Source organism: Pristiophorus japonicus, chromosome 7 (genome assembly GCF_044704955.1).
Source record: "Pristiophorus japonicus isolate sPriJap1 chromosome 7, sPriJap1.hap1, whole genome shotgun sequence".
NCBI classification, from domain to species: domain Eukaryota; kingdom Metazoa; phylum Chordata; class Chondrichthyes; family Pristiophoridae; genus Pristiophorus; species Pristiophorus japonicus.
The window spans coordinates 41,547,376-41,574,931 of NC_091983.1; the positions used below are offsets into that span (position 1 = coordinate 41,547,376).

A 27,556-nucleotide genomic window follows, 5' to 3' on the forward strand; every position below is an offset into this window, starting at 1 on the left:
TCTTTGAGAAAATGGGATCTTAACTGACAACAACACTGTTTGAACGTATGTTGTTTCTTTGAACGCTATCGCTATTCATCTCTGTGGGCCTGTTAAGTATTCCTTTGAGATGCTTGTAGCTAATCCCAGATAAGGTCTTAGACAAATTCCTGCCTTTTTATAGCTGATTATTATTCAGTTCTCAACTAAAACAAATCACATAAAAAGTGGCAGAAAACATTATCTAGTGGCTGTGACACCAATTATTCTGGAAATTAATTAAAAATTTGTTCAAATACTTCATACACATTGTTTCATTCCTGAGAAGTAAATTGCGCACTGACAAAAGAATAATAAAATGTTATTTAAGAAACAGACTTCACAAAACTGTAGAGGTATCTCTGCTGGACCAGTATTTAACTCATTTCCATGCTTGTGGATCCATGTTGAGCAACATTTCTTCTTCAAACAGCTGCATGGATTTTTTAATTACAGACTAATCAGATTAAATTAGTCATGCAAATATGCAGAACATTCAGATTTAAATCATGTATTCATTTTTAAAACTGCTCATTCTCTTGCACATCTATTTTGAAAAAAAAACACATTACAAAATAATATAAAACAAAGGGGACTGTGATTTTGTTCAGGTAATCTAGTTATTGGCAGCACCTTCTAATTCAGTCGCATTGCACAATGATTCTTCTGAATATTTGCTAATATATTAGTCTCTTAATACCATTTGGCATTGTTCCTTTAGTTTTAACAGAAATGTTGCTTTAAATACAAGGAATACAGCCCATTGAATATTGCTTTTTGCCTATTTTTGTTGTACATTGCAACACTGGTCACTGCCTTACATGGCAAGAACTTAGAATAATTGAATGTTGCAGGAGAGAAAGAGACTGCAGCCTTGATAAGGTCTTATAAATTTCAAAATTATGTCCTTGCTTTCTAATTTTAGGCCTCTAGATACAAAACAAACTTTTCTCTTTCCTTTTCAGTGCTTATGATAAACCTAATTATATTGTAGTCACTTTTAACCTAAGGTTCGCTCACTGTTAGTGGGCTTACTTCCCTCTCTTCATTATCTGGACCCAGGTTAAGGAATTCCTTCCTTATTACAACAGCAAGATATCGACTGAGGAAATACTTGGCTAAAAGAAAACTTTCTCTTTCCTGCCACTAACATCTCCTTATCCCACTATTTTTGGAAAAGTAATTTAAATACAAGATGGATAAGGTACAAATTAAATACATACAGGATGGAAGGCTGGAGATCTGTGCATACATTGAGAGGTTAGAGCAAGCATGGCCCGGAATTTGCGTTTGCTGCTATTACCCCATTGCAACTGACCGTGCTTCAAGATTTAGCGCGTGCCCAGCCTAACGCAGAAATCCTGACGTTGCAGACAGTCACTCACTGCCCCGACATAGGCTGTGGCGTGCCCCCCACCGCCCCTCCCATTCCCATAGTCGGCCATCAGTGTAATCTGTCAAATCAGGGAAACTGACCGAAACTTTGGCTCTTCCGTGGTAATACAGCTATTAAATATCCTTTAAATGTTAGACCCTTTTGGATCAGGAGTAACTGGAGTTTTAAGAGCATATTGACTTCTAAACAAAAGTCATAACCCGGAAAACGAATTTTAATTTTGTTGACTGTTAAATTTATCGACTTTAATAAAAATAATTTTTAAAAGTTTTCAAAGTTTGTTCATCTTTATTTCAGGTTTGTCTTTCCCCCATGTGAGAGCCCCAATCTTTGTTTTACTTTCTCTAACATTTTTCAAAAGTTAGAATCAAAGGAGCTTACCCACTTCCTGGTTCGTTGTCTGTAAGAATTCTATATTTTGATTGGCTGCTTAGACAGCTTGTTGACATCACAGCAGCTTACACTGTGTCTCATCGCCGAGAGCATGCAGAAATCAAGCGCAGGCAGCGGAAAGAGCGTGCGGCAAACCTGTCCCACCCACCCTTCCCCTCAACGACTATCTGTCCCACCTGTGACAGAGACTGTGGTTCTTGTATTGGACTGTTCAGCCACTTAAGGACTCATTTTAAGAGTGGAAACAAGTCTTCCCCGATTCCGAGGGACTGCCTGTGATAATGATGATCACACTGTGGGATCCCCACTAACTTACACTGATTTCAAATTGCACATCGGAAAAGCTGAACTTCTTGCCACAGAGATCGCAAGATCTTTGTGGGATGTTTACTCCGATGTCAGTGGCGATTGCCTTTGCTTTGTCACTGACCGCAAATTATGGGCCAATGAGTTTAAAAAATAGGAATATCATAAGTTTTTTTAAAAGATCAATGAAAAATATACAACCTATAGAAAGAAAGCAAAAAAGCTAAGAGCAAGAATGAAACAGGACTGGCAATCGATATAAAGAGAAATTTCCTAAAAAATATAATAAGTACAAGGAATGCAGGGGGGGCGACTTGTATTTGAAAGTGAGGGAACAGTAAAGATGCTTAAGTATTTTGGGGGTGAAATTGCCCCTTTTTATAGCCCTGTTTGTGCCTCCGGGGGGTGCTTTTCGCCCAGGGGAGGGGGGGTGCTATCACTTTCCGGGAAATTGCCCCAGGGGTTTGAGAGGCGCTGTCCCGGCAGTGCCGTGCCCTGTGGTTAGTGCCCTGGGCTGCCGCACAACCGCCGATGTTGTCATCGCCGTGCGCCGTGACCCCTCACCGCCCTGCAGGCCACGAGACTGGCCCGGGCGGGGATGTCAACGGCAGCATCGCGGGTCATGAAGCTGGAGGACATCCGCTCCCGGGGCGCTGTTTAAAGGGGAGGCCTGCAGCCTTGAGTCGGCTCGACCATGGAGGCCCTAACATGGACCGGGCTGCCATCGTGCAGCTTGGTGCTCCGTCTTGGGTGTCGGGCTGCTGGCCCGGTCTCGTGCATCCCTTGTGGCCCAGTGGCAGCCCTCCCCTTTAATGGAAGGGGAAGGGCGTTGTAGTGCGTCAGCGCTACGTGGAGCATCTGCAAAGTGCTGGCCTCAGTACCGTGCGACCACCCCGGCAGCACCCCCAAAGGAAGCGGACACCGGAGACAGCACTCCGCTTCCTTTGAGGGGTGTCAGGCCCAATTGCATGTCAGGATTGGGACTTCCGGGCCAGGCGATAAAAATCCCGATCCAGGAAGGTTACCGCCCTCAATTGGGGCAAGGGGCAATTTTGCCCCCTATGTCTCATGGGGCGAAATTGTTTACCATCCTGGTTGGGGGTGGTAACAGCTACGAGGTGGGATTTGCTGCACCAGGCTGATATTTCATTATCTATCCTCAAGGTATTATAACTGCAGAATATTTAATTGCACATCCTGACCCAACGTGAGGCATGTTTCATGGAAATCTACACTGATTCTTGAGAAGAAAACAAAAGCCGGTATTCTTACTTTCTTCCGACAGGTCATTCTCCTCTGCTTCTCTCTCCATCTGCTTACACCATCCCTCCATCCTCTTTGTTTCTGCATGCAGCAGCTTCATGAACCATTGCCCATCCCTTCGACATGGAGACATTCGGCCAGTTTCCACAGGTTGATGGGTAGATTCCAGCCACGGATCAGGTGGTGGGAAATTGGATGTGTCAATGGGCGTTCGATAGTCCTCCCGGTAGCTCAGCAGACCTTGTGTGCGCACAGTTCTGAGTGCAGTGTATTGAGTAGGTGTGCTGGGCTCAGAATGGCGCTGGAATGAGGAACCAAACTGAAGTGCCTTATCCTCAGTGGCAACTGGACTAGGAAACCCTTCTAGTTCAAGGTCAGCCTGCACGCTAGCTGTCACACTGTTTGAACGCTTAAATCGGCCACGGCTGGAAAACAGAATGAACTGATAAGCTACTAAACAAATGGACAGAGGAAATGAGTTTCTTCTGCTAGCACCTGATACAGCATGTCAGTCAAACTGTCTATTGCATTAGAAAATCCTACTTTTCAGATTACAATTCTGCACCTTAATACAAGTAGGTTACAATTTTCCACTTTATTCACATAATTATTACTTAAGCTTTGAAGACTGCAGTGGTAACAAGGTTTTTCAGATCATCAGATGAAATCATATCCTTTAGGTCTATGCATTTCTTCAATTCTATTTTTTAATGCCGAACTTGAGAAATCTGTATACATACATACAAAAATAATCAGTTTGCCTTATGAATGAGAAAAAGAAGTTGCATTTCAAAAGCCTGAAGAATTTTTCTGCCCTCAAAGGGTTAAAAAAGAATCTAGGTTTTAGGTTTTATTGTCGTTTTGAACAATACTTGACATTACAGTTTTACTGCACTTATGTTATTTCCCATGTAGTCAACACGGGAATGAACTAGTTATCATTTTCCATTCAGAATTGTTTCAGTGCCACCAGCTGATAAACAGAACAACTGCAATTCCTCACATAAATAAGTCAAGTGTTGCTGCTTAGAAACGAGTATGATGGCTTCCGTAACATTCCCTCTTCTTGCTAATCCACAGAATTTTGAGATTTCTTTTTTTAATGTCAACTATGGTTCCAATATTACTTTTTCATTCTTTATCTAAGTAGCTGGATGTCCTTAGGCCAAGTATATATTAGTATCTTCAACACTTATATAATCCGTTAAAGGTCTTTTAAAAAAAAGTTCTGTAAGTAAAGTTCTTTTCAATAATATAACACAGAGAATATTTTTTTAAACAACAACATCAACTTGCATTTATATAGCACCTTTAAAGTTGTAAAACACCCCAAGGCACATCATAGGAGGGTTATCAACTAAGATTTGACACCGAGCCAAAGTAGTGCCACATAAGGAGATATTAGGATAGGTGACCAAAAGCTTGGTCAAAGAGGTAGGTTTTAAGGATTGACTTAAAGGAGGAAAGAGAGGTAGACAGGCGGAGAAGCTTAGGGAGGGAATTCCAGAGCTTAAGTCCCATGCAGCTGAAGGCACGGCCACCAATAGTGGAGCAATTAAAATAGGGGATGCGCAAGAGGCGTGCAGAGATCTCAGAGGTTTGTAGGTCTGAAGGAGATTATAGAGATAGAGAGCAGTGAGGCCATGGAGGGATTTGAAATCAAGGCTTTGCCAGACTGGGAATCAATGTAGGCCAGTGAGTACAGAATGAACGGGATTTGATGCAAGTTAGGATAAAGGCATTAAACTTTTGAATGATCTCAAGTTTACGGAGGGTGTAAGGTGGGAAGCCAGCCAGGAAAGCATTGGAATAGTTGAATCTAGCGATAACAAAGGCATGGATGAGGGTTTCAGCAGCAGATGAGCTGAGGCAGGGGCGGAGACAGGCGATGTTACGGAGGTGGAAATAGGCGATCTTGGTGATGGAGAGGATATGTGGTCAGAAATTTAGCTCAGAGTCAAATGGGACACCAAGGTTGTGAACAGTCTGGTTCAGTCTCAGACAGTGGCCCTCTTTTGCCTCAAGTACAGAGAGTCCAACATCTGCTTTGGTAATATAATTGAGTTTGACTCAACACTGCAAATAACCCCTGAAAACAAAGCACTGACCCTAACTTCTTAATTATAAATCTTTCACAATCAGCATGAGACTGTATTAACGCTGCAATGAAACACAACTGGCAATTTATTAGTTCCCAGTTACATTTCCTTTCTAAATCTCCTTAGCAACTGAGTCTTTTTTTTGCCAGATGTTTACCCTGTCATTTGTTTAAATAAAAAACAGATTGTTTATTTTGCAGGAGCACTCATTTCATGCTTGAATTACCGTTTTTCATCTTCAACCTGCACTCCCACGGAGTGGTACTCCCGAAGGCCTCTGCTGTCTGTATCGGAGTCTGTTGCTGTCTCCACGGCATCCACCTGGTCCAATAAACACAGTCGGATTGCACAAATCATAGAATCATAACAATTACAGCACACACAGAGATTATTCAGCCCATCGTGCTTTTGTCAGTGTTATCTCATTAACTGGAGCTATCTAATCTCATCCCAGTTCCCTGCACCTTCTTACATTCTTCCTTTTCAAATACTATCTAATTCCATTCTAAATGATCTTATCAAGTCTGCTTCAATAGACACAATGGTAAAGCATTCCATTTTCGAACAACCTTCTGTGTGAAATAAATAATTTTAACTTCCCTTTCATGCTTCTAGTAATCATCCTCATTCTACGCCCCCTTGCTGCCGATTCCTCCTCACTGTTTACTATGCTTCCTAATTTATTATCATCAGCAAACTGCATTATCATTCCTCTTGTACATCTGTCCAACTTATTTCATTAAACAGAGAATAAAAGAATTCCCAGCACAGATACCAGGGGCACACATCACTACTCACAATCTAAGCAATGTCCAGTTACCCCAACTCTTTGCTTCCTGTCCTCTGGTCACTACTCGATCAGTGCAGCTTTACTTCAGGTGTCCTAACTTTGGTCTTTGTGGACTTTAGGTGCATACCACAGAGACTTGGAAGGGCCACCTCATTAGTTTACATATAGGTCAAGCGATTGATAGTAACAGATCTCGGTGTTCTGATTTAGGATTAATCCAGCAGCACTACAAACACCCCTTACAAAACCTTCAAGCCAACAAAATTCCAACAGGACAAACAAGCAAATAAGGAATATAAGCACAAATAGGACTTCCAGGAGCTGGATTTTCAGGGCTTGGCTTTATTGCTATGTGCCTTGATTGTTGTAATATGCCTCTTATCTGGCACCTATCAAAAGTCTTCTGAAAGTCCAGCTTTATAATATCCACCATATTCCCTTAATCTATGCGCTGTGATTTCCTCAAAAAAATTCAATTGATCAATCAAAATCTTCTCTTTGCAACTCCATGCTTCGTGCTTTTGATTGGCACATGCATTTCCAAAAGTTCAGTAATTTCAACCAGCAATACAGACTCTAGTGGGGAGAAATTGGCCTAGTTTGCACCTCCCGTTAGCACCTCTGGGGGGCGGTAACGGGCTGCTAAACAATTACCGACCGGGTACGACGAAATCACCGACGTCCGCGAACTTTCTTGGCAGGTGTGCGCTGGCGCTAAAACTTAACGCCCTGTCATCGCCCCAGATGTAAACGTTACTTCTGTCCCCTGCAGCATCGTCGGGCGTCAACATTGTATGTTGCATTTTGCTTTTTTTGGACCCCGCGATTGCTCAGTCCTCCACTCTCTTAGAGTGCTTGGGGCAGTTATGTGCGTATCATAGGTGCCGTCGCCCAAGAGACACAGATACAGCCTTAGGATTCAATCAACACAGCATTGGCCCTTCCATCTAAGGGAGGGAAGGAGCCTGTACAACTGACAGCGCTGTACGGAACATTGTGCAGCGCTCTGCCGATACCCCCCCCCCCCGCCCCCCGAGTCCCCTTTAGTGCTGTAAGGGAAGTGGTAGTGCTTGATTTAGTGCTCCACTTCTCTCTTGGAGCGCTAAAGTGGGAGTTCCTGCTTCCGAAGATTATTGGAGAATAATGATCAGTGCCTCTGTTATCCCCTCCCCTACAGTATTCTGAAATTCATGCTATCTGGACCTGGTGACATTTCTACTTTAAGTCTCAATAACCTGTTTAACACATTACCCCTTTGAATATTTATCTCCAATAGTGGCTCTTCTACATCCCCTTCAGGTAGTCTTACAATGCCACTTTCATCTTTTTCTGTAAATGCTTAGACAAAATACTTATTAAACATCTCTGTCATCCCTACACTCTCAAACACTAGATGACCCCTTCAGTCCTTGAACTTACAAAGGGCTTAGGCTAGTTCCCTTTATGTAGATTGCCAATCTTCTTTCATTTACCATCTTAGTCTTCTTAATTCTTTTTACTTTCTTTCTCTATTTTGTATATGCCTCATTGATTTTTTCTGTATTATTTCTTACTCCTCCTTCTTAAACTCATCGCTGCTTTAACTTCTCAAGTTATCCATGGATCGCCAACTTTTGACGCAACCTAGTTGCTATATTTAACTTGTACCATATCCATCTGGTCTTTAAATTACTTCCATTGGTTGATGTTCATAATGCCGTTTTATCCAAACAATTAATTTGGCCTCGGCCCACTTTCATTCCACTGAAATTAACTAATATTCAGTCCAACATCTTTATCTTTGACACCTCCTCTTTATCTATTTTCAATAAGTTCAGAAAATGCTGAGTTTTTTATGGAAAACCCATGTGGCATAATTTGCTTGGATTTAATGCACTATCTCTTCACTTTGAGATCACATATTCTCACGTCATTATCACATTGTTCCCATCTCAAATGTGCTTTCAAGTCAGAACACACTCCATCGCCACTTCAGACTTTGAATGTGACAAGATAGGTTTCTAAGCAGGAAGATGATGGATAGTACAGTAACCTAATGTGCCTCTAGTCGTGGTAATTCATTTCAAACTAGAACTAAATAAATATTCCTATACTTCTGTTTGCTCTTTCCTGAAAGCTCAAGAATCTGACAATCAATCATTTGAAAAAAGAAATCTAACCTCTTAACATGTTTTGGCGTTTTAGCATCGATAAATGATTAAGTCACGTCTGCTAACAATCCCAACTCAAAGGGTGTACTGTCAAACAGAGGAAGTGAGAAGCCCTGATATTATTGGCTGTGCATTCAATGCTTTAGCAATTGGTGGTCAGCGAGCAGGCTCCTGACCTGCTCCCTGGCTTCTTGCCAAACCTGCTCTGTGACCAGGCATTAAGAGGTACACAAAATCAGCCCAGGGCGACTCACCTTCCAATTTCCTTCTCTCCCCGTAGAGCTGCTACTTAGTAGCCTTCTCCTAAAAACTCAGCAAGAATTGCAGGCCTCAGACCATGTCCTAGCCCTTTTGAAGATTTACGCGTCAGGTCACCAATGTACTATTTAAAACCATGATTTAATAATAGCACAATAGAATAGAAACAAAACCACGTCATGACAAGTAACCATGTCATGACAAGAATTATCCAAGTTGTTGGCAACGGTGATAGCCTGTTTTTTTTACTAATATTACTGAATGACTATGATCATGCTATCATAGATTCTGTATCATGCTGACATGATTTAAAGTGATACATTGGCCCACTGTGCTGGCAGAGGATCTGCACCCATTCATTTAAATGGAGGAAAGTCAGTCAGGCTCCTCTTCAAAGGTGTGCACTGACCCGCCCAATTCTTCGATATTTGCTGCACCCACTGCACCTGGGCACAGGCCTGGCAAAATCTCTGCTGGCGTTTTCGAGTGCTGTGCTAGAAAGCCGGGGGATTCTAGGACTCCCCACGTTGCAACTCTTGACGATCCTGTCAATGGGATGGAGCATGTGCAAGCCAGACACTGCCTCACCAGGAGGAAGGCGATAATTGTGAAGGAGAGTCAGTGTAGGTAGTAGGCACCTTGTGCTTACATGCTACTGACTCGAGTGGCATTACAGAGTTGGGAAAACCTTCTCAGTGGGGAACAGCACATGATTTGGATGAATTAATAAGTGGGATGAAAACAAAACTAATGATAGCGAAAGAGGGGGAGTGGTTTAAAAAGAAGTTAAATACACTAATTAACTACAAGTAATTACTGGTTGAAAAATTAAAAAATCCACGGACTGAAGATCGCTTTCTTATTTTATTTGATGATAGATTCTGTTTGACATGTGATTTTAGACTAACCTTCTTTCCCTCAGCTAATACGCTGAGTTTTCTTTTTCTTGATGCTGTGTAATTTTGCCATTGGTTTTGCTATGATGCAGATTACAGCACACGCTCAGTGTGCATCTGAATAACAACTAATCTGTGGGACTCAACCAATGCTATTTACAGTAGCTGTACGTCCAATTTGTCACAGATAGGAGATGTTAATGACAGGTTACCTGAATTCCAATGGAGGACCGCCGATTCTTTAGATACTGTTCTGCCTTTGCCACATCAAGGGTTAAGATGGCCTTGTCTCTGGTTAACACCATACAGCTTTTGCTGTTATTGATAGCATGATGCTGGGCAGCAGCTGATTCCAGTGCAATGTTGACTGCCTTTGTACTGTCCAGGCTTTCCGTCGAGTTATAAATGATCCTGCCTTCTTGGGGCCATGGGCAACTCCTCTGAGCCCGGTTCTCGTGATATGCATCCTGAGTTGATTCTGTACTGCTCTGGGCTGTCACTGAAATCAACGGCTTGGATGTGGTTCGTGGGGGGACAGGTGGCGGGGTCTTTTTATAATTAGTGCAAGTTACTGTTGAGAAGAAGAGTAAGGAAGGTTATTATATTTGCTGTAAATCGCAAAGAAAAAACACACGGTGAATATAAGGACAGTGAAGGCACGCCACAGAACACGTGACACATAGACCTAGAAATTGATTCACGCCGATCCCTGTGCCGGAACAGGAAGGCCCGACACACATATGGTATTGAGCCTCAGACCTGATTTACATGGACCGGTGAGCTGCAGATGCCTGGTTTGCTGATTCCAGGGATCTCGCTGGCGACGAGGATTTCCATTTCAGGTCGGCCCTGGGAGAAGGGGGGCAAACAATCAGATGGGAGGCCATCAGCAGCGAGGGGGGCAGCAATTGGGAGGGAAAAGGTAATCATGAGGGAGGGGTTGATCGGGGAGGGGTGATTGGGAGAGGGGACGAAGGCGAACTGGAGAGGGGACAAAGCAGCAGCCAGCAGTGGACTGCTTCCCCTGGCTTCCCATTCAGATATTCTTTTTAAAACCTTACCTTTTTGGTGGTAGACACCAGCGGCCCTTTTAAGAATCACTGGTTAGGCTGCATGTAGTTCATGTTCAGGGCAGCTCAATTTTGCAAAGGGGTCTTCAAGCAGTAGTTAGGATCCCTATTTGCATCTGCTCAAGGCCTAACGCCTGCTTCAGACACAGGCTCTAGCTGCCTCTTTTTATGCATTTACCAATATGGCAGGAGGTGCATTTCCAGGGCATAATGAGTCCTGCCCACCATATTGGATGTTTAGGCACCTGTTTTGCAGCTGAAAAATGGGTGCGGTGCCATCGCATCTCAGGGGCAAAGATTTTATATAGATCATCTTAAGAAAACAATTTCCTAATCAATTAATTTTCAATGTTCTGAGGTGTTGCATCTGTTATAAATTCTTCTGTAGGGTACATGTCTGTAGGGCATCACACCTGAAGAGTGATTGACTCAAATCATCTGTCTGTTAAGTTAACTTACTGATTGGCTCAAATATCCAATGGACTAAATATGACACAATCAAACACTCCATTCATGAGACAAGTCACCAATTAACAATGAACAAGCAACACAAGACCACCCAATCAAATTACTGAAACTTTCTTTCAGTCAGAACGCTCAAGCAACTTTTTCAGCTACCAATTTCCTTTCCTTCCCAGGTCAGCATATATACAACTAAAAGCGACATTGATAACATTAAAAACATTTAAAGAAAATTGCAGAATCCAAAAAAACACATTAAACTTACACGTAAAATTAGTAATTTAGGCCCCAAAGTTCTGCAGGCCCCGTTGATTCTTGGAGTTCCCAGTTGGGCTTGTAAAGAATGGAACCCTTCGCCCCTCCCCCCTCCCTGCCACTTTACCAGTCCAGTGATGTCAGGTATGGCGCCTGGGGCAGGGATTCCCCTACACTGGGAGTTCCTGCTTTCCAAGTTCATTCAGAGTGCGGTGTAATTACCAGGGAACTAACAATGTACTTTGCACAAAGTGAGATGCTCCATCAGGGCAGGAATTGATCAGGTTCCACATTCCAAACCCCACACTCTGTCAATCTCACACATATCAGTAATTAGAATGCTTACATTTTCTGACTATCAAAAATAAAACAGCACAGCGGAATATGGGTCATTGTCTATAAAACAGGTGTCTACAGAACAATGGAATATGGATCAATGCCAACAGAACAGGCATCAAACATTAAGGAAAGCACTCCAGAACTGATGATTGCTACATTGAATAAAAACAACTCAAGAATGTAAGACACAGAATATTTAAGAATTGTCATCCAGCCGATTCCTCTTAAATGAAGAATATTTTTCTGATAGAAATTACAAATTCAGGGATAAATACTCAAAAGCATTTCACACTGGCATATTAGTATGTGCATTTTTGATCTTAATCGTATTTTGCTGTAATTTGTACAAAGTTTAAAAAAGAATACACCAATCACATAGATGTATGATAATCATGCATCATCATCATAGGCAGTCCCTCGGAATCGAGGAAGACTTGCTTCCACTCTTAAAATGAGTCCTTAGGTGGCTGAACAGTCCCAATACGAGAGGCCACAGTCCTTGTCAGAGGTAGGACAGATAGTCGTTGAGGGAAGGGGTGGGTGGGACAGGTTTGCCACACGCTCTTTCCACTGCCTGTACTTGATTTCTGCATGCTCTCGGCAATGAGACTCGAGGTGCTCAGTGCTCTCCCGGATGCACTTCCTCCACTTAGGACAGTCTTTGGCCAGGGACTCCCAGGTGTCAGTGGGGATGTTGCACTTTATCAGGGAGGCTTTGAGGGTGTTCTTGTAATGTTTCCTCTGCCCACCTTTGGCTCGTTTGCCGTAAAGGAGCTCCGAGTAGAGCGCTTGCTTTGGGAGTCTTGTGTCTGGCATGCGGACAATGTGGCCTGCCCAGCGGAACTGATCAAGTGTGGTCAGTGCTTCAATGCTGGGGATGTTGGCCTGGTCGAGGACGCTAACGTTGGTGCGTCTATCCTCCAAGGGGATTTGTAGGATCTTGTGGAGACATCGTTGGTGGTATTTCTCCAGTGACTTGAGGTGTCTATTGTACATGGTCCATGACTCTGAGCCATACAGGAGGGCAGCTATTACTACAGCCCTGTAGATCATGAGCTTGGTGGCAGACTTGAGGGACTGGTCTTCGAACATTCTTTTCCTCAGGTGGCCGAAGGCTGCACTGGCGCACTGGAGGCGGTGTTGAATCTTGCATCAATGTCTGCTCTTGTTGATAAGAGGCTCCCAAGATATGGGAAATGGTCCACTTTGTCCAGGGCTGCACCATGGATCTTGATGACTGGGGGTCAGTGCTATGTGGCGAGGACAGGCTGGCGGAGGACCTTTGTCTTACCGATGTTTAGTGTAAGGACCATTCTTTCCTCGCCTCAGTAAATACGTTGACTATATCCTGGAGTTCAGCCTCTGTATGTGCGCATACTGTAGCTCGACGACAGAAGTTGGGGTGGTCTTGGATCTGGCCTGGAGACAGCGAAGGTTGAACAGGTTCCCACTGGTTCTGTAGTTTAGTTCCACTTATGCAGAATGTGACTGTTAACAGTATTCACACACATACATTTGCTGGGAGCCAAATATACAGTGCATCACTCTAAGGACACACATTACAAAGCACCCGATGAGGTTTATCTGTTTGTGGGAGAATCATAAATGATTTAGATTTAGAAGTAGCTAACAATAAGTAGAAATGAGACCAGCTGCTGTCCTATAGTAGGTATAGAATACTCCTTTGCAATGACAACAGATCTTGTTTTAAAAATAACATGAATTTTCATTAGCTCTGGCAATCTACTTTTCAGAGTCAGCCCTGAAATTCTGCTAGGAGGCTTCTTTCAAACGAACGCCTCCGACTGGAGAATTTTTAGGAATTTACCTGGTAGTCCCAGAGTCGCTTGGGATTCTGGTGGGGAGGCCTTCTCTTCCCGCACTGTGAAGCGTGCTCTCATCCTCGAGGTCCGGACGCAGATGGTGCAGTCACATGCGACTGCACAACCAATCAGGTACAGTATTCCACAGCATTCTCATTAATAGCAATGAGAGCTCCGCATCTACGAGTTCTCTTTGCTATTAATGAGAAAAAACAAAAACACTAAACACCATAATAAAAAATAAAAAACACACCTTACATAATTAAAATTAATTGAAATTAAAGTTAATAAACGTCTCAGAAAAAAAAGTATTTTTTCGATTTTTAAAAAAGTTTTAAAAATTATCGTTTAAAATAAACTTATCACAATGGGCAGGGTTTTTAAACAATAAAACGTGCATTTAAAATTTTATTTTATTATGTTTTGTATGTTTTAAAACTCTTACGCCTGTAAAAGTAGGCAGTGCACCTGCTTTTATCAGGCGCAAGAGTTTTCAGGACATTGGCTGGGCAAGATATGGGTAAATCCTACAATCTTGCCCTTGCGAATGTCCTGGCTGCTGAGATATGGAGGAGCTCTCAAGCTGGAGCTTGACAGATCGGAAAAGCCAGTTTTCAGCGCATGCGCATTATGCGCTGAAAACCGGCTTTTGCAATGCCTTCCCGGGTCTGCACACACTCAGTACGGACCCGGGGAGGCTGGTATTTCTAAGCCAATACTTGGGCAAGTCATGTTTTAAAATATTTATGATCTACATTTTTGGAATTCCTTTGCTAGTGTTATTTTTCTGTTAGTTACACCTATTGCCAACTGCTCTCCTAGCTATCTTGTAAGAAAGCCTAAAGGATTCAATTTGTGTTATGTTATATCAGAGATTGTGTGCAGTCAAGAATGTTATAGTGGGCGGAACAAGGGGATGGAGTATAAAAGCAGGGAAATCTTGCTACAGCTATACAGGGTATTGGTGAGACCATACCTGGAATACTGCGTGCAGTTTTGGTTTCCATATTTATGAAAGGATATACTTGCTTTGGAGGTAGTTCAGAGAAGGTTCACTAGGTTGATTCTGGGGATGAGGGGGTTGCCTTATGAGGAAAGGTTAAGTAGATTGGGCCTCTACTCATTGGCATTCAGAAGAATGAGAGGTGATCTTATCGAAACGTATAAGATTATGAGGGTGCTTGACAAGGTGACTGCAGAGAGGATGTTTCCACTGATGGGGGAGACTAGAACTAGAGGGCATGATCTGAGAATAAGGGGCTGCCCATTTAAAACAGAGATGAGGAGAAATTTCTTCTCTCAGAGAGTTGTAAATCTGTGGAATTTGCTGCCTCGGAGAGCTGTGGAAGCTGGGACATTGAATAAATTTAAGACAGTCATAGACAGTTTCTTAAACGATAAGGGAATAAGGGGTTATGGGGAGCGGGCAGGGAAGTGGAGCTGAGTCCATGATCAGATCAGCCATGATCTTATTGAATAGTGGAGCAGACTCGAGGGGCCGTACTCCTGCTCCTATTTCTTATGTTCTTATGTTCTTATGAAAGGTTCTGTTTGTCTACTTGCATGTTGATGTTACTGGTTTCCTGATGTCACTGAATGCCAGGGTGCAGAGAGTGATGTGTATTAGATCAATCCAAATTATACAGGTTTGGACACCAGAGATAAATTAATCTGTTGGTTTCATGAACATCAACAGAAAGTGCAAGCAAGTTTTACATTTAAATACTTACAAATAGGATAACCGTCATGGTCTGTGAAGCACTAAATAATCCGTGTGTTCTCAGTGTGGAAAATCAGAGAACTGCTGAAAGTGATCCTATTTATACTTTCAAGGAACACTTTCTGAGCAATATCAGCTGACTTGCGCTGAACCTATCAATTCAGAAGCTATTGTCATGTGATCCTTGTGTGTCATATGCTACTACACCAATGTTGTAACACATAGGGCTGGATTTTCAGCTTTTGAGATTTTGGTAATGGCTGCGGGGCGGTCCTGATATCTCCTGGAAAAGGTTTGCATCCTCGTCTGCAAAATTGGGCAAAAAATGAGGTTCCATGATCGAGGGTGCAAAATCAGGCATTACACAAGGAAGTTTTTGTGCCCGAGCCGAAAATCGTGGCGTTAAAAAAGCTTTGTTGATTTAAGGAATTTTATTGTTGTTTAGTGTCCTGCAACATAACGTTGTATATTGTAAGGTTTTCTTTTGGTGGGGGGGGGAGTTTTTGTGATTTTGTTGCAGTAAAATTTACGACTCATCATTTACCATTGGTGTCTTGAGCATCATTCCAACATTCACCGGAGGATGTGCCTTTATGGGGTCACATAGCGTGTCCAATATTAGCTCCATTCCTCAGTCTCTTCCATTTAGGAGAGCTGGTCCATTACAAGTTGGCAAGGTGCAACTCTTGGTCTGGCAGGATCTCCACGCTGCCTCCCCCGTGGATGGTGTGATGATACAATGGGGGCCTCGTCATCCTCCTCCCTCCTGAGGTGGGCATGCAATCCCCACTGGCAATGCCTGCCCTTCATGATGGCCAAGTTCTGCAACATGCAGCACCCCACAATGAATTTGGATACCTGTTGAGGAGAGCATTGAAGGTTGCCTCCAGAGCGATCCAGGCATCGGTCTGCCTGTCGGAGATGACATATCTCTGTCAGCACTTCCTTTCGGAAGCACAGCCTTCTCACCCACTGCTCATCAGAGAGCTGGAGGTATGAGCGTTGGTGTCTATAAACCTGTGGGTCTTCGGCCTCTCTTCATTCATGGCCCGACATAGCCAAGAACCCTTCTTCTAGCTTGACGCTGCCTGGCAATAGCATGGAGCATGATATGCTGGTGAACTGGTAAATTTTATTACATTTTCTCACCTTGTAAGGGTACTGCAATGGCAGATAAAAATGTCGTTTGCAAGTCGGAGTTTCACACAGCGAGATGTGCACAACCGTTGCAGTCAATATGACCTGCGATGTAGGATCCCCATCCCTCCATTTAAATACACTACCAATGCCACCTGCTGCACCCTGGGAATGCCTGGTTTTTTTGACGTTTCCTGGGGCGGGCGTTAAATGAGGCATTAGGGCCGAATTTTGCATCCAGGGCGCTAGCGGAGCATTGCACGATGATTGATGTCATGATCTCCGTGAAACTAGAGGGCGGTGCAGTAAGTTTTTGCATCGCCACAAACCATGAGCCGAATTTGCCGGCTGGGGGTTAAAAGCTGGATGCCTAGAAGCACCACGGACTGTCCCTCCGGGGTGCAAACAGAGGCGCACACCAGCCAAAAATCCAGCCTATAGAGTTCATTCTCACTGGAATGTGGAAGACATTTCATTTCTATCAGTAGAAAATAAGACAAATTTGCATTGGACTCTGACCAGAATAATAACAATTTAAACCAGACGTCTCCAAACTAGTCATAATTATTACATAAATCTTTTGATTTTTCTTAAATTGCATTAAACTGACACATGCTTGCTTAGCTTTGACTTACAGAATCGTAACGGCATAATCTAAGCCATTTGCCTCTCTCATACAGAATACATTTTCATAATGTACAGATATTAACACTGACTTCAATATTGTTACGCTATTTTTCCTATTTCACACCAGATATTGTAAACGTTCTACCGAATCACAGCTAAAGAACTTTTGTGATTTCTACACTTCCCCCTTTACTGTAGCCCTCATTCCTATGGCTTGCATCCTCGAGTCCTAAAAGTGTGGCTGCAGAGATAGTGAATGCATTGGTTGCAACCTACCAAAAGTCCTTGGATTCTGGGGAGGTCCCAGCGGATTGGAAAACTGCAAATGTAATGCCCCTATTTTAAAAAGGTGGCAGACAGAAAGCAGGAAACTATAGACCAGTTAGCCTAATATCTGTCATTGGGAAAATGCGGGAGTCCATTATTAAGGAAGCAGTAGCAGGACATTTGGAAAAGCAGAATTTAGTCAAGCAGAGTCAGCATGGTTTTATGAAAGGGAAATCATGTTTGACAAATTTACTGCTCTTCTTTGAGGATATAATGAGCAGGGTGGATAAGGAGGAACCAGTGGATGTGGTGTATTTGGATTTCCAGAAGGCATTCAATAAGGTGCCACATAAAAGGTTACTGCACAAGATAAAAGTTCACGGGGTTGGGGGTAATATATTAGCATGGATAGAGGATTGGCTAACTAACAGAAAACAGAGAGTCGGGATAAATGGGTCATTTCCCGGTTGGCAAACAGTGACTAGTGGGTGCTGCAGGGATCGGTGCTGGGTCTCAACTATTTACAATCTATATTAATGACTTGGATGAAGGGACCGAGTGTAATGTAGCCAAGTTTGCTGATGATACAAAGATGGGTGGGAAAGCAAATTGTGAGGCGGACACAAAAAATCTGCAAAGGGATATAGACAGGCTAAGTGAGTGGGCAAACATTTGACAGATGGAGTATAATGTGGGAAAATGTAAGGTTATCCACTTTGACAGAAAAAATAGAAAAGCAAATTATAAGTTAAATGGAGAAAAATTACAAAGTACTACAGTACAAAGGGACCTGGGGGTCCTTGTGCATGAAACACTAAAAGTTAGTATAGAGGTACAGCATATAATCAGGAAGGCAAATTGAATGTTGACCTTTATTGCAAGGGGGATAGAGTATAAAAGCAGAGAAATCCTGCAATAACTGTACAGGGTATTGGTGAGGCCATACCTGGAGTATTGTGTACAGTTTTGGTCTCCGTATTTAAGGAAGGATATACTTGCATTGGAGGTAGTTCAGAGAAGGTTCACTAGGTTGATTCTGGAGATGAGAGGGTGGACTTATGAAGATAGTTTGAGTAATTTGTGCCTATACTCATTGAAGTTCAGAAGAATGAGAGATGATCTTATCGAAACATATAAGATAATGAGGGGGCTCGACAAGGTGGATGCAAAGAGGATATTTCCAATCATAGAGGAAACTAAAACTAGAGGACAAAGTCTTAGAATAAGGGACCGCCCATTTAAAACTGAGATGAGGAGGAATTTCTTCTCTCAGAGGGTTGTAAATCTATGGAATTCTCAGTGGAGGCTGGGTCATTGAATATATTTAAGGTGCAGATAGACAGATTTTTAAGCGATAAGGGACTAAAGAGTTATGGGGTTCGGGCAGGGAAGTGGAGCTGAGTCCATGATTAGATCAGCAATGATCTTATTGAATGGCGGAGCAGGCTCGAGAGGCCAAATAGCCTACTCCTGCTTCTATTTCTTATGTTTTTAAGTTCTTATACTAACCATCACATGATATCCTTTACCTATATCAAGCTGTTAATCTATTATATTATACATTATCCTATAACATGCAATAGGGCTTCACAATTCTGTGAGGCGTAATTTGAGCAACAAAATCAGTAAAGCAAGGCATGTGAATGAGCTGTGGGGTACTTTTGTCTTTAGCATTTCATGCATGTGTTCAATTCACAAGCCTACGATTTTCTGTCTAAAGACAAAAAATGACTCCATATAAGTTCCCTATCTTCAGCAGCCTCCCATTCCTCACTTGATGAAGGAATTATTGTCATTCAGAAAGCCTGGGGGTCAATCTTGCATCTGAAGGTTGATTGAGCAGGACTTATCACGTTTACCTCAAGAAACACTGCTCATCAGATGAGAGCATCTCCTTCTACTGCCTCTGGCCCTAACTCCACTAACCTAGCATTAGTAACAATGATATGTCTCATGTGTTATTACCTTGGCCTCTGCATTAATGCTCCACATTAGGTTAGGTAGTGTCTGACCACAACAGGGAATTTGGTTCCTTTCGATCAGGAATGGCATGATCTAATTAACTAATCATTCTAACCTGCAACATGAATACTTGTTTACTCAAAATATAGCTTTAACCTTATTTGTCCATGTGCTTTGTAATTAGAATGAGAGAATCCTAGAATGGTAACCGCACAGGAGGCCATTCGACCTGTCGAGCCCGTGCTAGCTCTCTGCAAGAGCACTTTAACTCGTCCCACTCCCCTGTCCTTTCCCCATAGCCTCTGGATACTCATTCACCCAGGCCATATGTGCACCTACTATGAACAGACATTTCTAAGTAAAATACATGTATTCTATTCATTTATGTTGCAGTACAGATTAAATTGTGATACCTTTATTCGTTCATGGGATGTGGGCACTACTGGCAAGACCAGCATTTATTGCCCATCCCTAATTGCCCATGAGAAGGTGGTGGTGAGCCGCCTTCTTCAACCACTGCAGTCTGTGTGGTGAAGGTATTCCCACAGTGCTGTTAGGGAGGGAGTTCCAGGATTTTGACCTAGTGACGATGAAAGAAGGGTGATACTTTTCCAAGTCAGGACGGTGTGTGACTTGGAGGTAATGGTGTACCCATGCGCCTGTCCTTCTAGGTAATTTGGAAGGTGCTGTCAAAGAAGCCTTGGGGAATTGCTGCAGTGCATCTTGTAGGTGGTACACACTGCAGCCATGGTGCGTCGGTGGTGGACAGAGTGAAGGTGTAAGGTGCTGGATGGGGTGCCAATTAAGCGGCCAATTGAGTAGAAGTTGTCGAGTTTTTTGAGTGTTTTTCGAGCAGCATTCATCCAGGCAAGTGGAGAGTATTCCATCACACTCCTGACTTGTGCATTATAGATGGTGGGTAGGCTTTGGGGAGTCAGGAGGTGAGATATTTGCTGCAGAATACCCAGCCTCTGACTGCTCTTGTTGCCACAGTATTTATGTGGCTGGTCCAGCTAAGTTTCTGGTCAAAGGTGACCCCTAGGATGTTGGTGGTGGGGGATTCAGTAATGGTAATCCTGTTGAATATCAAGGCGAGGTGGCTGGACTCTCCCTTGTTGGAGATGGTCATTGCCTGGCACTTGTGTGGTGCAAATGTTACTTGTCATTTATTAGCACCTACTGATGTTTTGTAAGACTTTGCCTTCATATGTGATTAACTTTCTTTTTTTGCCATATTTCACTTCTTCCTTCTTTCTTTTACTGTTCTTTTCCTTGGAAGGACCTGGGATCCATGGGGGTGGTCATGAAACCCTCAAGTACCTCACCCAAATGGCTACTATTGAAGTAACTAATGAGTGGCTGGAGGGCATTCAAATGCAGAAGACAACATTGGTTTCAGCCGAGTTCAAATCTGTCCACATCTAATGTCTACTCAAGTACACTGTCAACAGGAGTCACTGGATAGTGAGTGGGAGAGACAATAATGGCTGACATTGTCCTCCAGGGGTACTAAGTCCAAAGACATCTTTCCTGGGATCAACTAACACAGTAAACATTGAGATCAAACATGGGCCTTGGTAACTGTATTGATGCTTACTCATTGGACACATTCACTCAGCTTTCAGAGGAGTGGCACTGAATAATTTAAGAGAATAACAGAATACCTCATAGGAACAAAACAATAACAGATCATTCATCCTGCCCTGCATGTTTGGTGTTTTTTCTTAACTGAGTCAGGGCTGCAGTTGCTAATTCTGCTGCTATTCAATTGTTATTGCACTGAGTCTCCCACATATATCTTTTACGTTGACAACACAGTACAATGCTTTTGATGCATTTGATGAAGACTGGTTGAAGAAATAAGAGAACACTTATGATAAATATCCACTGGTTAGAAATATTATGAACCTGGAGAAAAGGATACTGAGGGGCGTTAATGTGAGGACATTTTAAAGGATATATGACTAGTACTAGTTTTGGTAAGTGCCCCACAGTCAGTGAAGAGGAAAAGCCTGATATTTTTATGGATGCGTTTATTTGTACTGCAAAAATGGCCACCATGCTCCATCCTTTGTCTCTGATTGGTCCCCTTGGAGGATAAGTCACACCCTGAAATTTCACAGGAATGTGTAACTGGAAACGCCCACCCCAAGGTTTCACCGACTTTGCAAATTGTAACTTGATCCACTTTGACTTCCTGAAGCAACAGAGGACAGAGCTCTCCAGAAGACAGCAAGGGCCAGCCGGAGTGCCTTACCCCAGTCCAAGTACATCCCTCCCCCAGCCAAAGTACCTTATCCCTGTGCCAGTGCATCCCTCCCCCAGCCAAAGTGCCTTACCCCAGTCCAAGTATATCCCTCCCCCAGCCAAAGTACCTTATCCCTGTGCCAGTGCATCCCTCCCCCAGCCAAAATGCCTTACCCCAATCCAAGTACATCCCTCCCCCAGCCAAAGTGCCTTACCCCAGTCCAAGTACATCCCTCCCCCAGCCGAAGCACCTTACCCCAATCCAAGTACATCCCTCCCCCAGCCGAAGCACCTTACCCCAGCGCATGTGAATCCTTCCCCCCACCCCACCATAGATGGGGCAGGCATTGTGTATGGATTATTGTTTACAGGTTTACTGGGTATGAAGTGAATAGTGACAATGTCGTGACTTCTGGATATCATCCACTCTAACGATGTCCTTGTAGGGGGTTGGAAGAACGTGATCTGTATTCCGTGAGTTCCCTCTCTCCCTTCCGATCCCACCTCCCACACCACCACCCCCCCCATGTCTCTCCCCTCCCAGCCTCTCTCTCACACTCCCCCCAGCCTCTCAGCCTCCTCCAGTCTCTCTCTCTTCCACACCCCTCTTGGCCCCCCGCCGCTTCTCTGTTCACCACCGCCACTCTCTGCCGCCCATGCCATCTCAGCCGCTTGCTGATCCTCTCGGCCCCCTGGCCACCGCTCTTGGCCCCCCCCCCGAGAGGGGTCGGAGAGGGAAGAGAGTCAGGGGGGAGAGAGTTGGGGCTGGGGCCTGAGCGGGTGAAGAGAGTTGGGAGGGGGGTAAAGAGGAGTCTCAGGCTTCAGGTCCTGCTTCTCGGCACCACGTGGAGGGAATGATTCGAGCCAGGTTGGGGGGGTGGGGTGGGGTGGGGGGGAGAGCTTGACAGGGGGCAGGGCTTGACAAATAGTTACATTGTATTTTTATTTCCTTCAACATTGAATGGGCCAAAGTTGAAGGGAGAAATCAAAAGATTGCTCAAGAAGCTACTGTCATGGATCAGAGTTTGGCCCTCACTATGACCATAGCTCAGGGTGTAGAGAAAAAGATTGGCAAGAAATCGGAGAGATAGGGTGAAACCAGAGAGCAGACCGTGAGACAGGGAAATAGTAGTTGCAGGGGATTAGCTGCTAAGAAGGAACAGATTACCATGTGTGTCACAAAGATAAAAGTTCAGAGGATGGCAAGGTGCCTACCTGGAACTAGAGCTGTGCATATTGAAGAAAGGATAGAAAGACTACTGAAGGGATTAGGAGCATGGCTAATGGTGGAGGATTGCCTGGAAACTTAAAAATATGGGACAGAAAAAATGTTTAAGCATAGTTCCCATGTTTGGTAAATGAATGCCTGATCAACCAGAATAATGATAATGCTGCCATTTTCAGAAATAAGTAGGACTGTTTTCAGCTTAACACAATCTATGCGATGAGAGGGACGTAGAGGCAGTGATTGTAAACCAGTTTTTCAACTGAGCCAACCCTGACACTTAAACGGCTTGGCTCAGTTGGTATCACTCTTGTCTCTGAATCAGAAGGTTATACATTCAAGAAATACCACAGTGCAGTACTAAGGGAGTAACTGCATTGTTGTTGGTACCATCTTTCGAAAGGGACATTAATCTAAGGTGTCTGTCGATCGGCCTGTCTATCGGTCGGTCAGTCAAGGGAACAATAGGGTTGCCAAATCTGGTTGGACATATTCCTGGAGGTTTCATCACAAGACCTTCCAACTCGAATTGCCCTGCCCAGTCAAACAGCTTTTCTCCCCATCTTCAATACTTTTTATAAATAGTAAACAAAACACACAATGGGGGCAAAATTGCTTCGCGCCCCGAATCGCACAATTCGAATTAAAATAAAAATGTATCGCCCGGTGAAAGCGGAACGTAAATGACCTGGAATTGGTGCATGAAAAAACATGGGGGCAGTATCAGAGGTGCTCTATGCCTCCGCTGGGCAGTAGCGAGGTGAGAGAGGGGAAACAGTGCGGTGATGTCACTCAGCGCGACGCGGACCTATCGCATCGCGCTGACGCGTCATAACATTCCTCCCCTTCTCTTAAAGCGGGGGTGGGGAGGCCCACTGCAAACCCTGCAGCCACGTCCGTGGCACCCACTGGGCCACCAGGGAGGATTTCGGCTGAGGGGTAGCCGCCGCGCTGCCTGTTGGTGACTCGGCTGAACCCCAGTGTCTGCCATTGCTGTGCCGACTGCAAAGTTGGCCGACAAAAAAAAAGATGGCGGCCACTGCACAAGGTCCTCCCCTTGTCGGTGGCATTGCCCCATGCCGACCTCGCTCCCACGGGGCACATTCCCCCGTGGGGCGTAAAGGGGTCGGTGCACCGGCAATGATGTCACGGTGTGCGCCAACTCCTGGGGGAAAAACTATGGTACACGGCTGTTTTCGCCACCAACAACGGGGCGATAAGGACATTTTACCCAGGGGCAGGCAGTGGAAGCGACCCACTTGGAATTTCCCCCAGGCAAAAAGTCCTTATCGACCCGTTAGCGCCTCTGGTGCCTTTCGGAAAGGGGCAATTTCGGCTCCAATGTGGTTTAATGCTTGTATGGTTTTTCTCCTGGATTGCTCGCAGCAGTCTTTAGTTCCTGGAGACACCAGGACAATCCTGGAGGGTTGGCAACTCTAAGGAGCAAGGAGGAGGAAAGTGCATGTACACTCATGCTAGAAGCATTAATAACAAAATGGCTGAACTATAGACTATTTCAGCATTGTGGAATTATAATTTAGAAGGAACAGAAATATGGGTTACCTCAGTAGATGGAGATGAATACCACATAGTAGGGTGCGGAATGTTGAGGAAAAGTCGAATCATTAGGAAAAGGCTGGATGTATGATGGATACACAAGAGGTAAAGGAAGTAGACCTTGTGGAAAGGGGAAAACTACACAGTGAAATATGCTGGCCAGAGGATTCTAAAACAAAGAGCTAAAATAACAATGGAGCATGGACCCTTGAAATACCGGGTCCCAGATCATGGACATATTCTTATTTCCATAATCAGGATGGGTCACCTGTGCCTTTACAATACATCAGTCACTCTTAGAGGGTGACCCCAAAGCCCGACGAAACGTGCCAGCTAATTTTCTTCTATTCATAAGGGAGAAAAGTGGCCATCCTTTTAAAAGTAATTGATCCCATGTTGGCTTGATTACCTTTTAGTTGGGTAGTCTTGGGACCTTCTTAAGGTTCAATACGGGACCTATGTGAGCTCTCAGTTGGTGGTGCTACTGGGCCTAGACTACTCATGTTAGCAAGGGAATGACTTCAGACATGCAAAGTCTCTAGCAGCTGAAAGGGGTAGAAGTGGAAGACTAGCGCTCCTACTAGACCAAGATTTGGGATGGAGTAAAATTGGGGTGCAAACCCAAAATTCATAACCTCCTTCCAAAGAAATTCACCTTTTCTGCCCTCCTCAAATCCAGAAATGTTGCTCCTCAAGAGCTTTGCTCCAGACTGCCAGCTCAGAATAAGAGGAAGGCCAGAATATTTTATGAAGAGATAAGGAGGTCATATGAAAATAGGAAGCTTATATTAATACGGGATTTCAATGAATCAGATATAAGTTGGGAATGCCCAAGTGACCAAGTCAGAATTGGTAAATGTAATTCGTGATATCTTCATGACCCAGTGTGTGGGGAAAATCACAAGTAGCTTGTTTTCAGCTTACTGTAATATGGTAAATGACCCCAACAGCATGTGGAAAATACAACTCATATAACCTCTGGGTGAAAGCGGCCACAACACAATTTAGTTTGATAATACTTGAGTTTCAACATTGCCAAGAATCAATATCCAGTTGTGCATTTAGAAAAATCCCATAAAGAAACCGATTAACTAGGGGATATTATTTATTAATCCCTCAGTAGAGGACAAATGGAATAACTTCAAAGATGTAATGCGGAACAAGCGGAATAAATACATATCTGAGACTAAAAAAAACTCTGCAGGAATCAAAACCATCAGTAATAAACTAGAAAAGAAAATATTAACTTTACAAATTCTGCAGAGGATTACAGGAAACTTCAGAATCATGTCAAAAGGTTTATCACAGGAGTAAAGTGGGAACTGGAATCTGCAGATAATACCCATAACAGCAAGAAATTCTTCCAGTTCTATAATAGCAAGAGTATAGTCAAGGAAGAGGTGTGACCTTTAATGGATGCCAATAGCGATGAAACTGACGATGAGCAGAGAATAGTTAATGTACACAATGAATATGACCTTGCAGTGTTAACTAGTACCATGCCTTGTGTTAACAGAAATAATTCATGCAGATCAAAGGACCTTGACATCAACAAGTCAAAGGATCTCAGGAGACCTAAAGGTCTCAAGATGAACAAATTCTGAGGGACAAGATGGCATCTATCCAAAGAAACCAGGGATGAAATCTATGAAGTGCTGATAGTCAACGTGATGGAGTCACTGATTGTTGGGGAGGTACCATTACATGGGAGACAAGCTAACAGAGCTCCCAAATTCAAGAACGGGGACAAATCTAATCTGAACAACTGCAGCTCTATCTCGGTAACAATAAGATATGGGAAAATAATGTAATCAATTATCAGAAGAAATCCTGAGGACTCCTGTATGAGAATACTCTGGAAAATAGCAGTAAACTGGCTTTAGACAAGGAAGATCTCATCTGACTAACATGCTTGACTTTTTAAAGAAGACATCCTAATTGAACAATGATAAACAATATGACTTGATGTATTTGGATTTCCGAAAAGCCTCTGATACGGTTCCTTCGGAAAGGTTGTTACTGAAACTGGAAGTAGTGGGAATTGTGTCGGCCATGGCTCAGTGGGTAGCACTCCCACCTCTGAGTAGGAAGATTGTGGGTTCAACTCCAGAGACTTGAGCACATAATCCAGGCTGACACTGCAGCGCAGAACTGAAGGATTGCTGAGGTGGGTCTTTCAGATGAGACATTAAATCCCCATTTGCTCTCTAATGATGGACATGACAGATCCTGTGGCACTATTCAAAGAGTTTTTCCCAGTGTCGAGGCCAATATTTATCCCTCAATCAATATCACAAAAAAAATTGTGGGACCTTGCCGTGTGCAAATTGGTTCCTGCGTTCCCTACATTACCACAGTGACCACACTTTAAAAGTATTTCAATGGCTGTGAAGTGCTTTGGGGTTGTGAAAAGTGCTATATAAATGCAAGTTCTTTCTTTTTCAAGGTAAAACCTGGGGGTGGATAAGCAATTGGCACAAAGAGAGAAAGCAAAGGGTGCCTGTTAAGGAAATGATGTATAGGTTGTGGGAAAGGGGGCTGTACGGAGATGAGTGCCAATACCCTGTACAGTTGTAGCAGGGTATTCTCTGCTTTTATACTCTATCCCCCTTGCAATAAAGGCCATGCACAAGGACCCCCAGGTCCCTCTGTACTGCAGCATTTTGTAATCTCTCTCCATTTAAATAATAATTTGCTTTTTTATTTTTCCTGCCAAAGTGGATCACCTCACACTTTCCCACCTGGGGGTCTTAAAGGGGATTTTCTTTTTTTGGGAAGGCTAAATTCATGAAATCGCCTGTGGCAATTTGGACTGAGACCTATCTAGAATTCTGCTATGTAGCAAATTAGGAAAAGTGTGCTGCATTGTGAACTTTTGTAATGTATTTTATATAAACTTGTCATTGTGAGATCAAAGTTAAAAAAAAAAGGAACAGAATGTATCATTGACATCATTATACAAACTGGTGTTACCAAAAAGCTGTGGAAAATGTTTCCAAGAAAAGGCATTAAGGCATGTTAAACCCGAATAACACACTTTTACCTTGTTCATCAGGCCCCGAGTGATGCTCAAACAACTTTCATTTACCTCCCTCAATTTACACTGGGCCGCAAGTTGTGGCCTCGTGGGTCCGTACAATGTGCGCACACACACAGCATTAACCGAGAACCATTTTTTCCGATCTGTCAAAATGTCTTTTGACAGATCCTACACATCGCTGCAGGAAAGATACCCATGGGCCAGAGATTGGATTATTTGTCCAGCTCTTGCCCAGCAAATGTCCTTCAAATTTTAC

The 27,556-nt window shown here is 43.5% G+C and overlaps 1 protein-coding gene across 1 annotated transcript in view; it reads right to left on the reverse strand.

The window, feature by feature from the left end:
• The window catches only part of dlgap2a (discs, large (Drosophila) homolog-associated protein 2a), a 205,584-nt gene that overhangs the window by 26,402 nt on the left and 151,626 nt on the right, over nucleotides 1–27,556 (reverse strand). Inside the window, 3 exon segments of the mRNA XM_070884350.1 lie at nucleotides 3,386–3,801; nucleotides 5,702–5,796; nucleotides 9,782–10,140. Of these exon segments, the coding sequence (XP_070740451.1) occupies nucleotides 3,386–3,801; nucleotides 5,702–5,796; nucleotides 9,782–10,140 (870 nt within the window).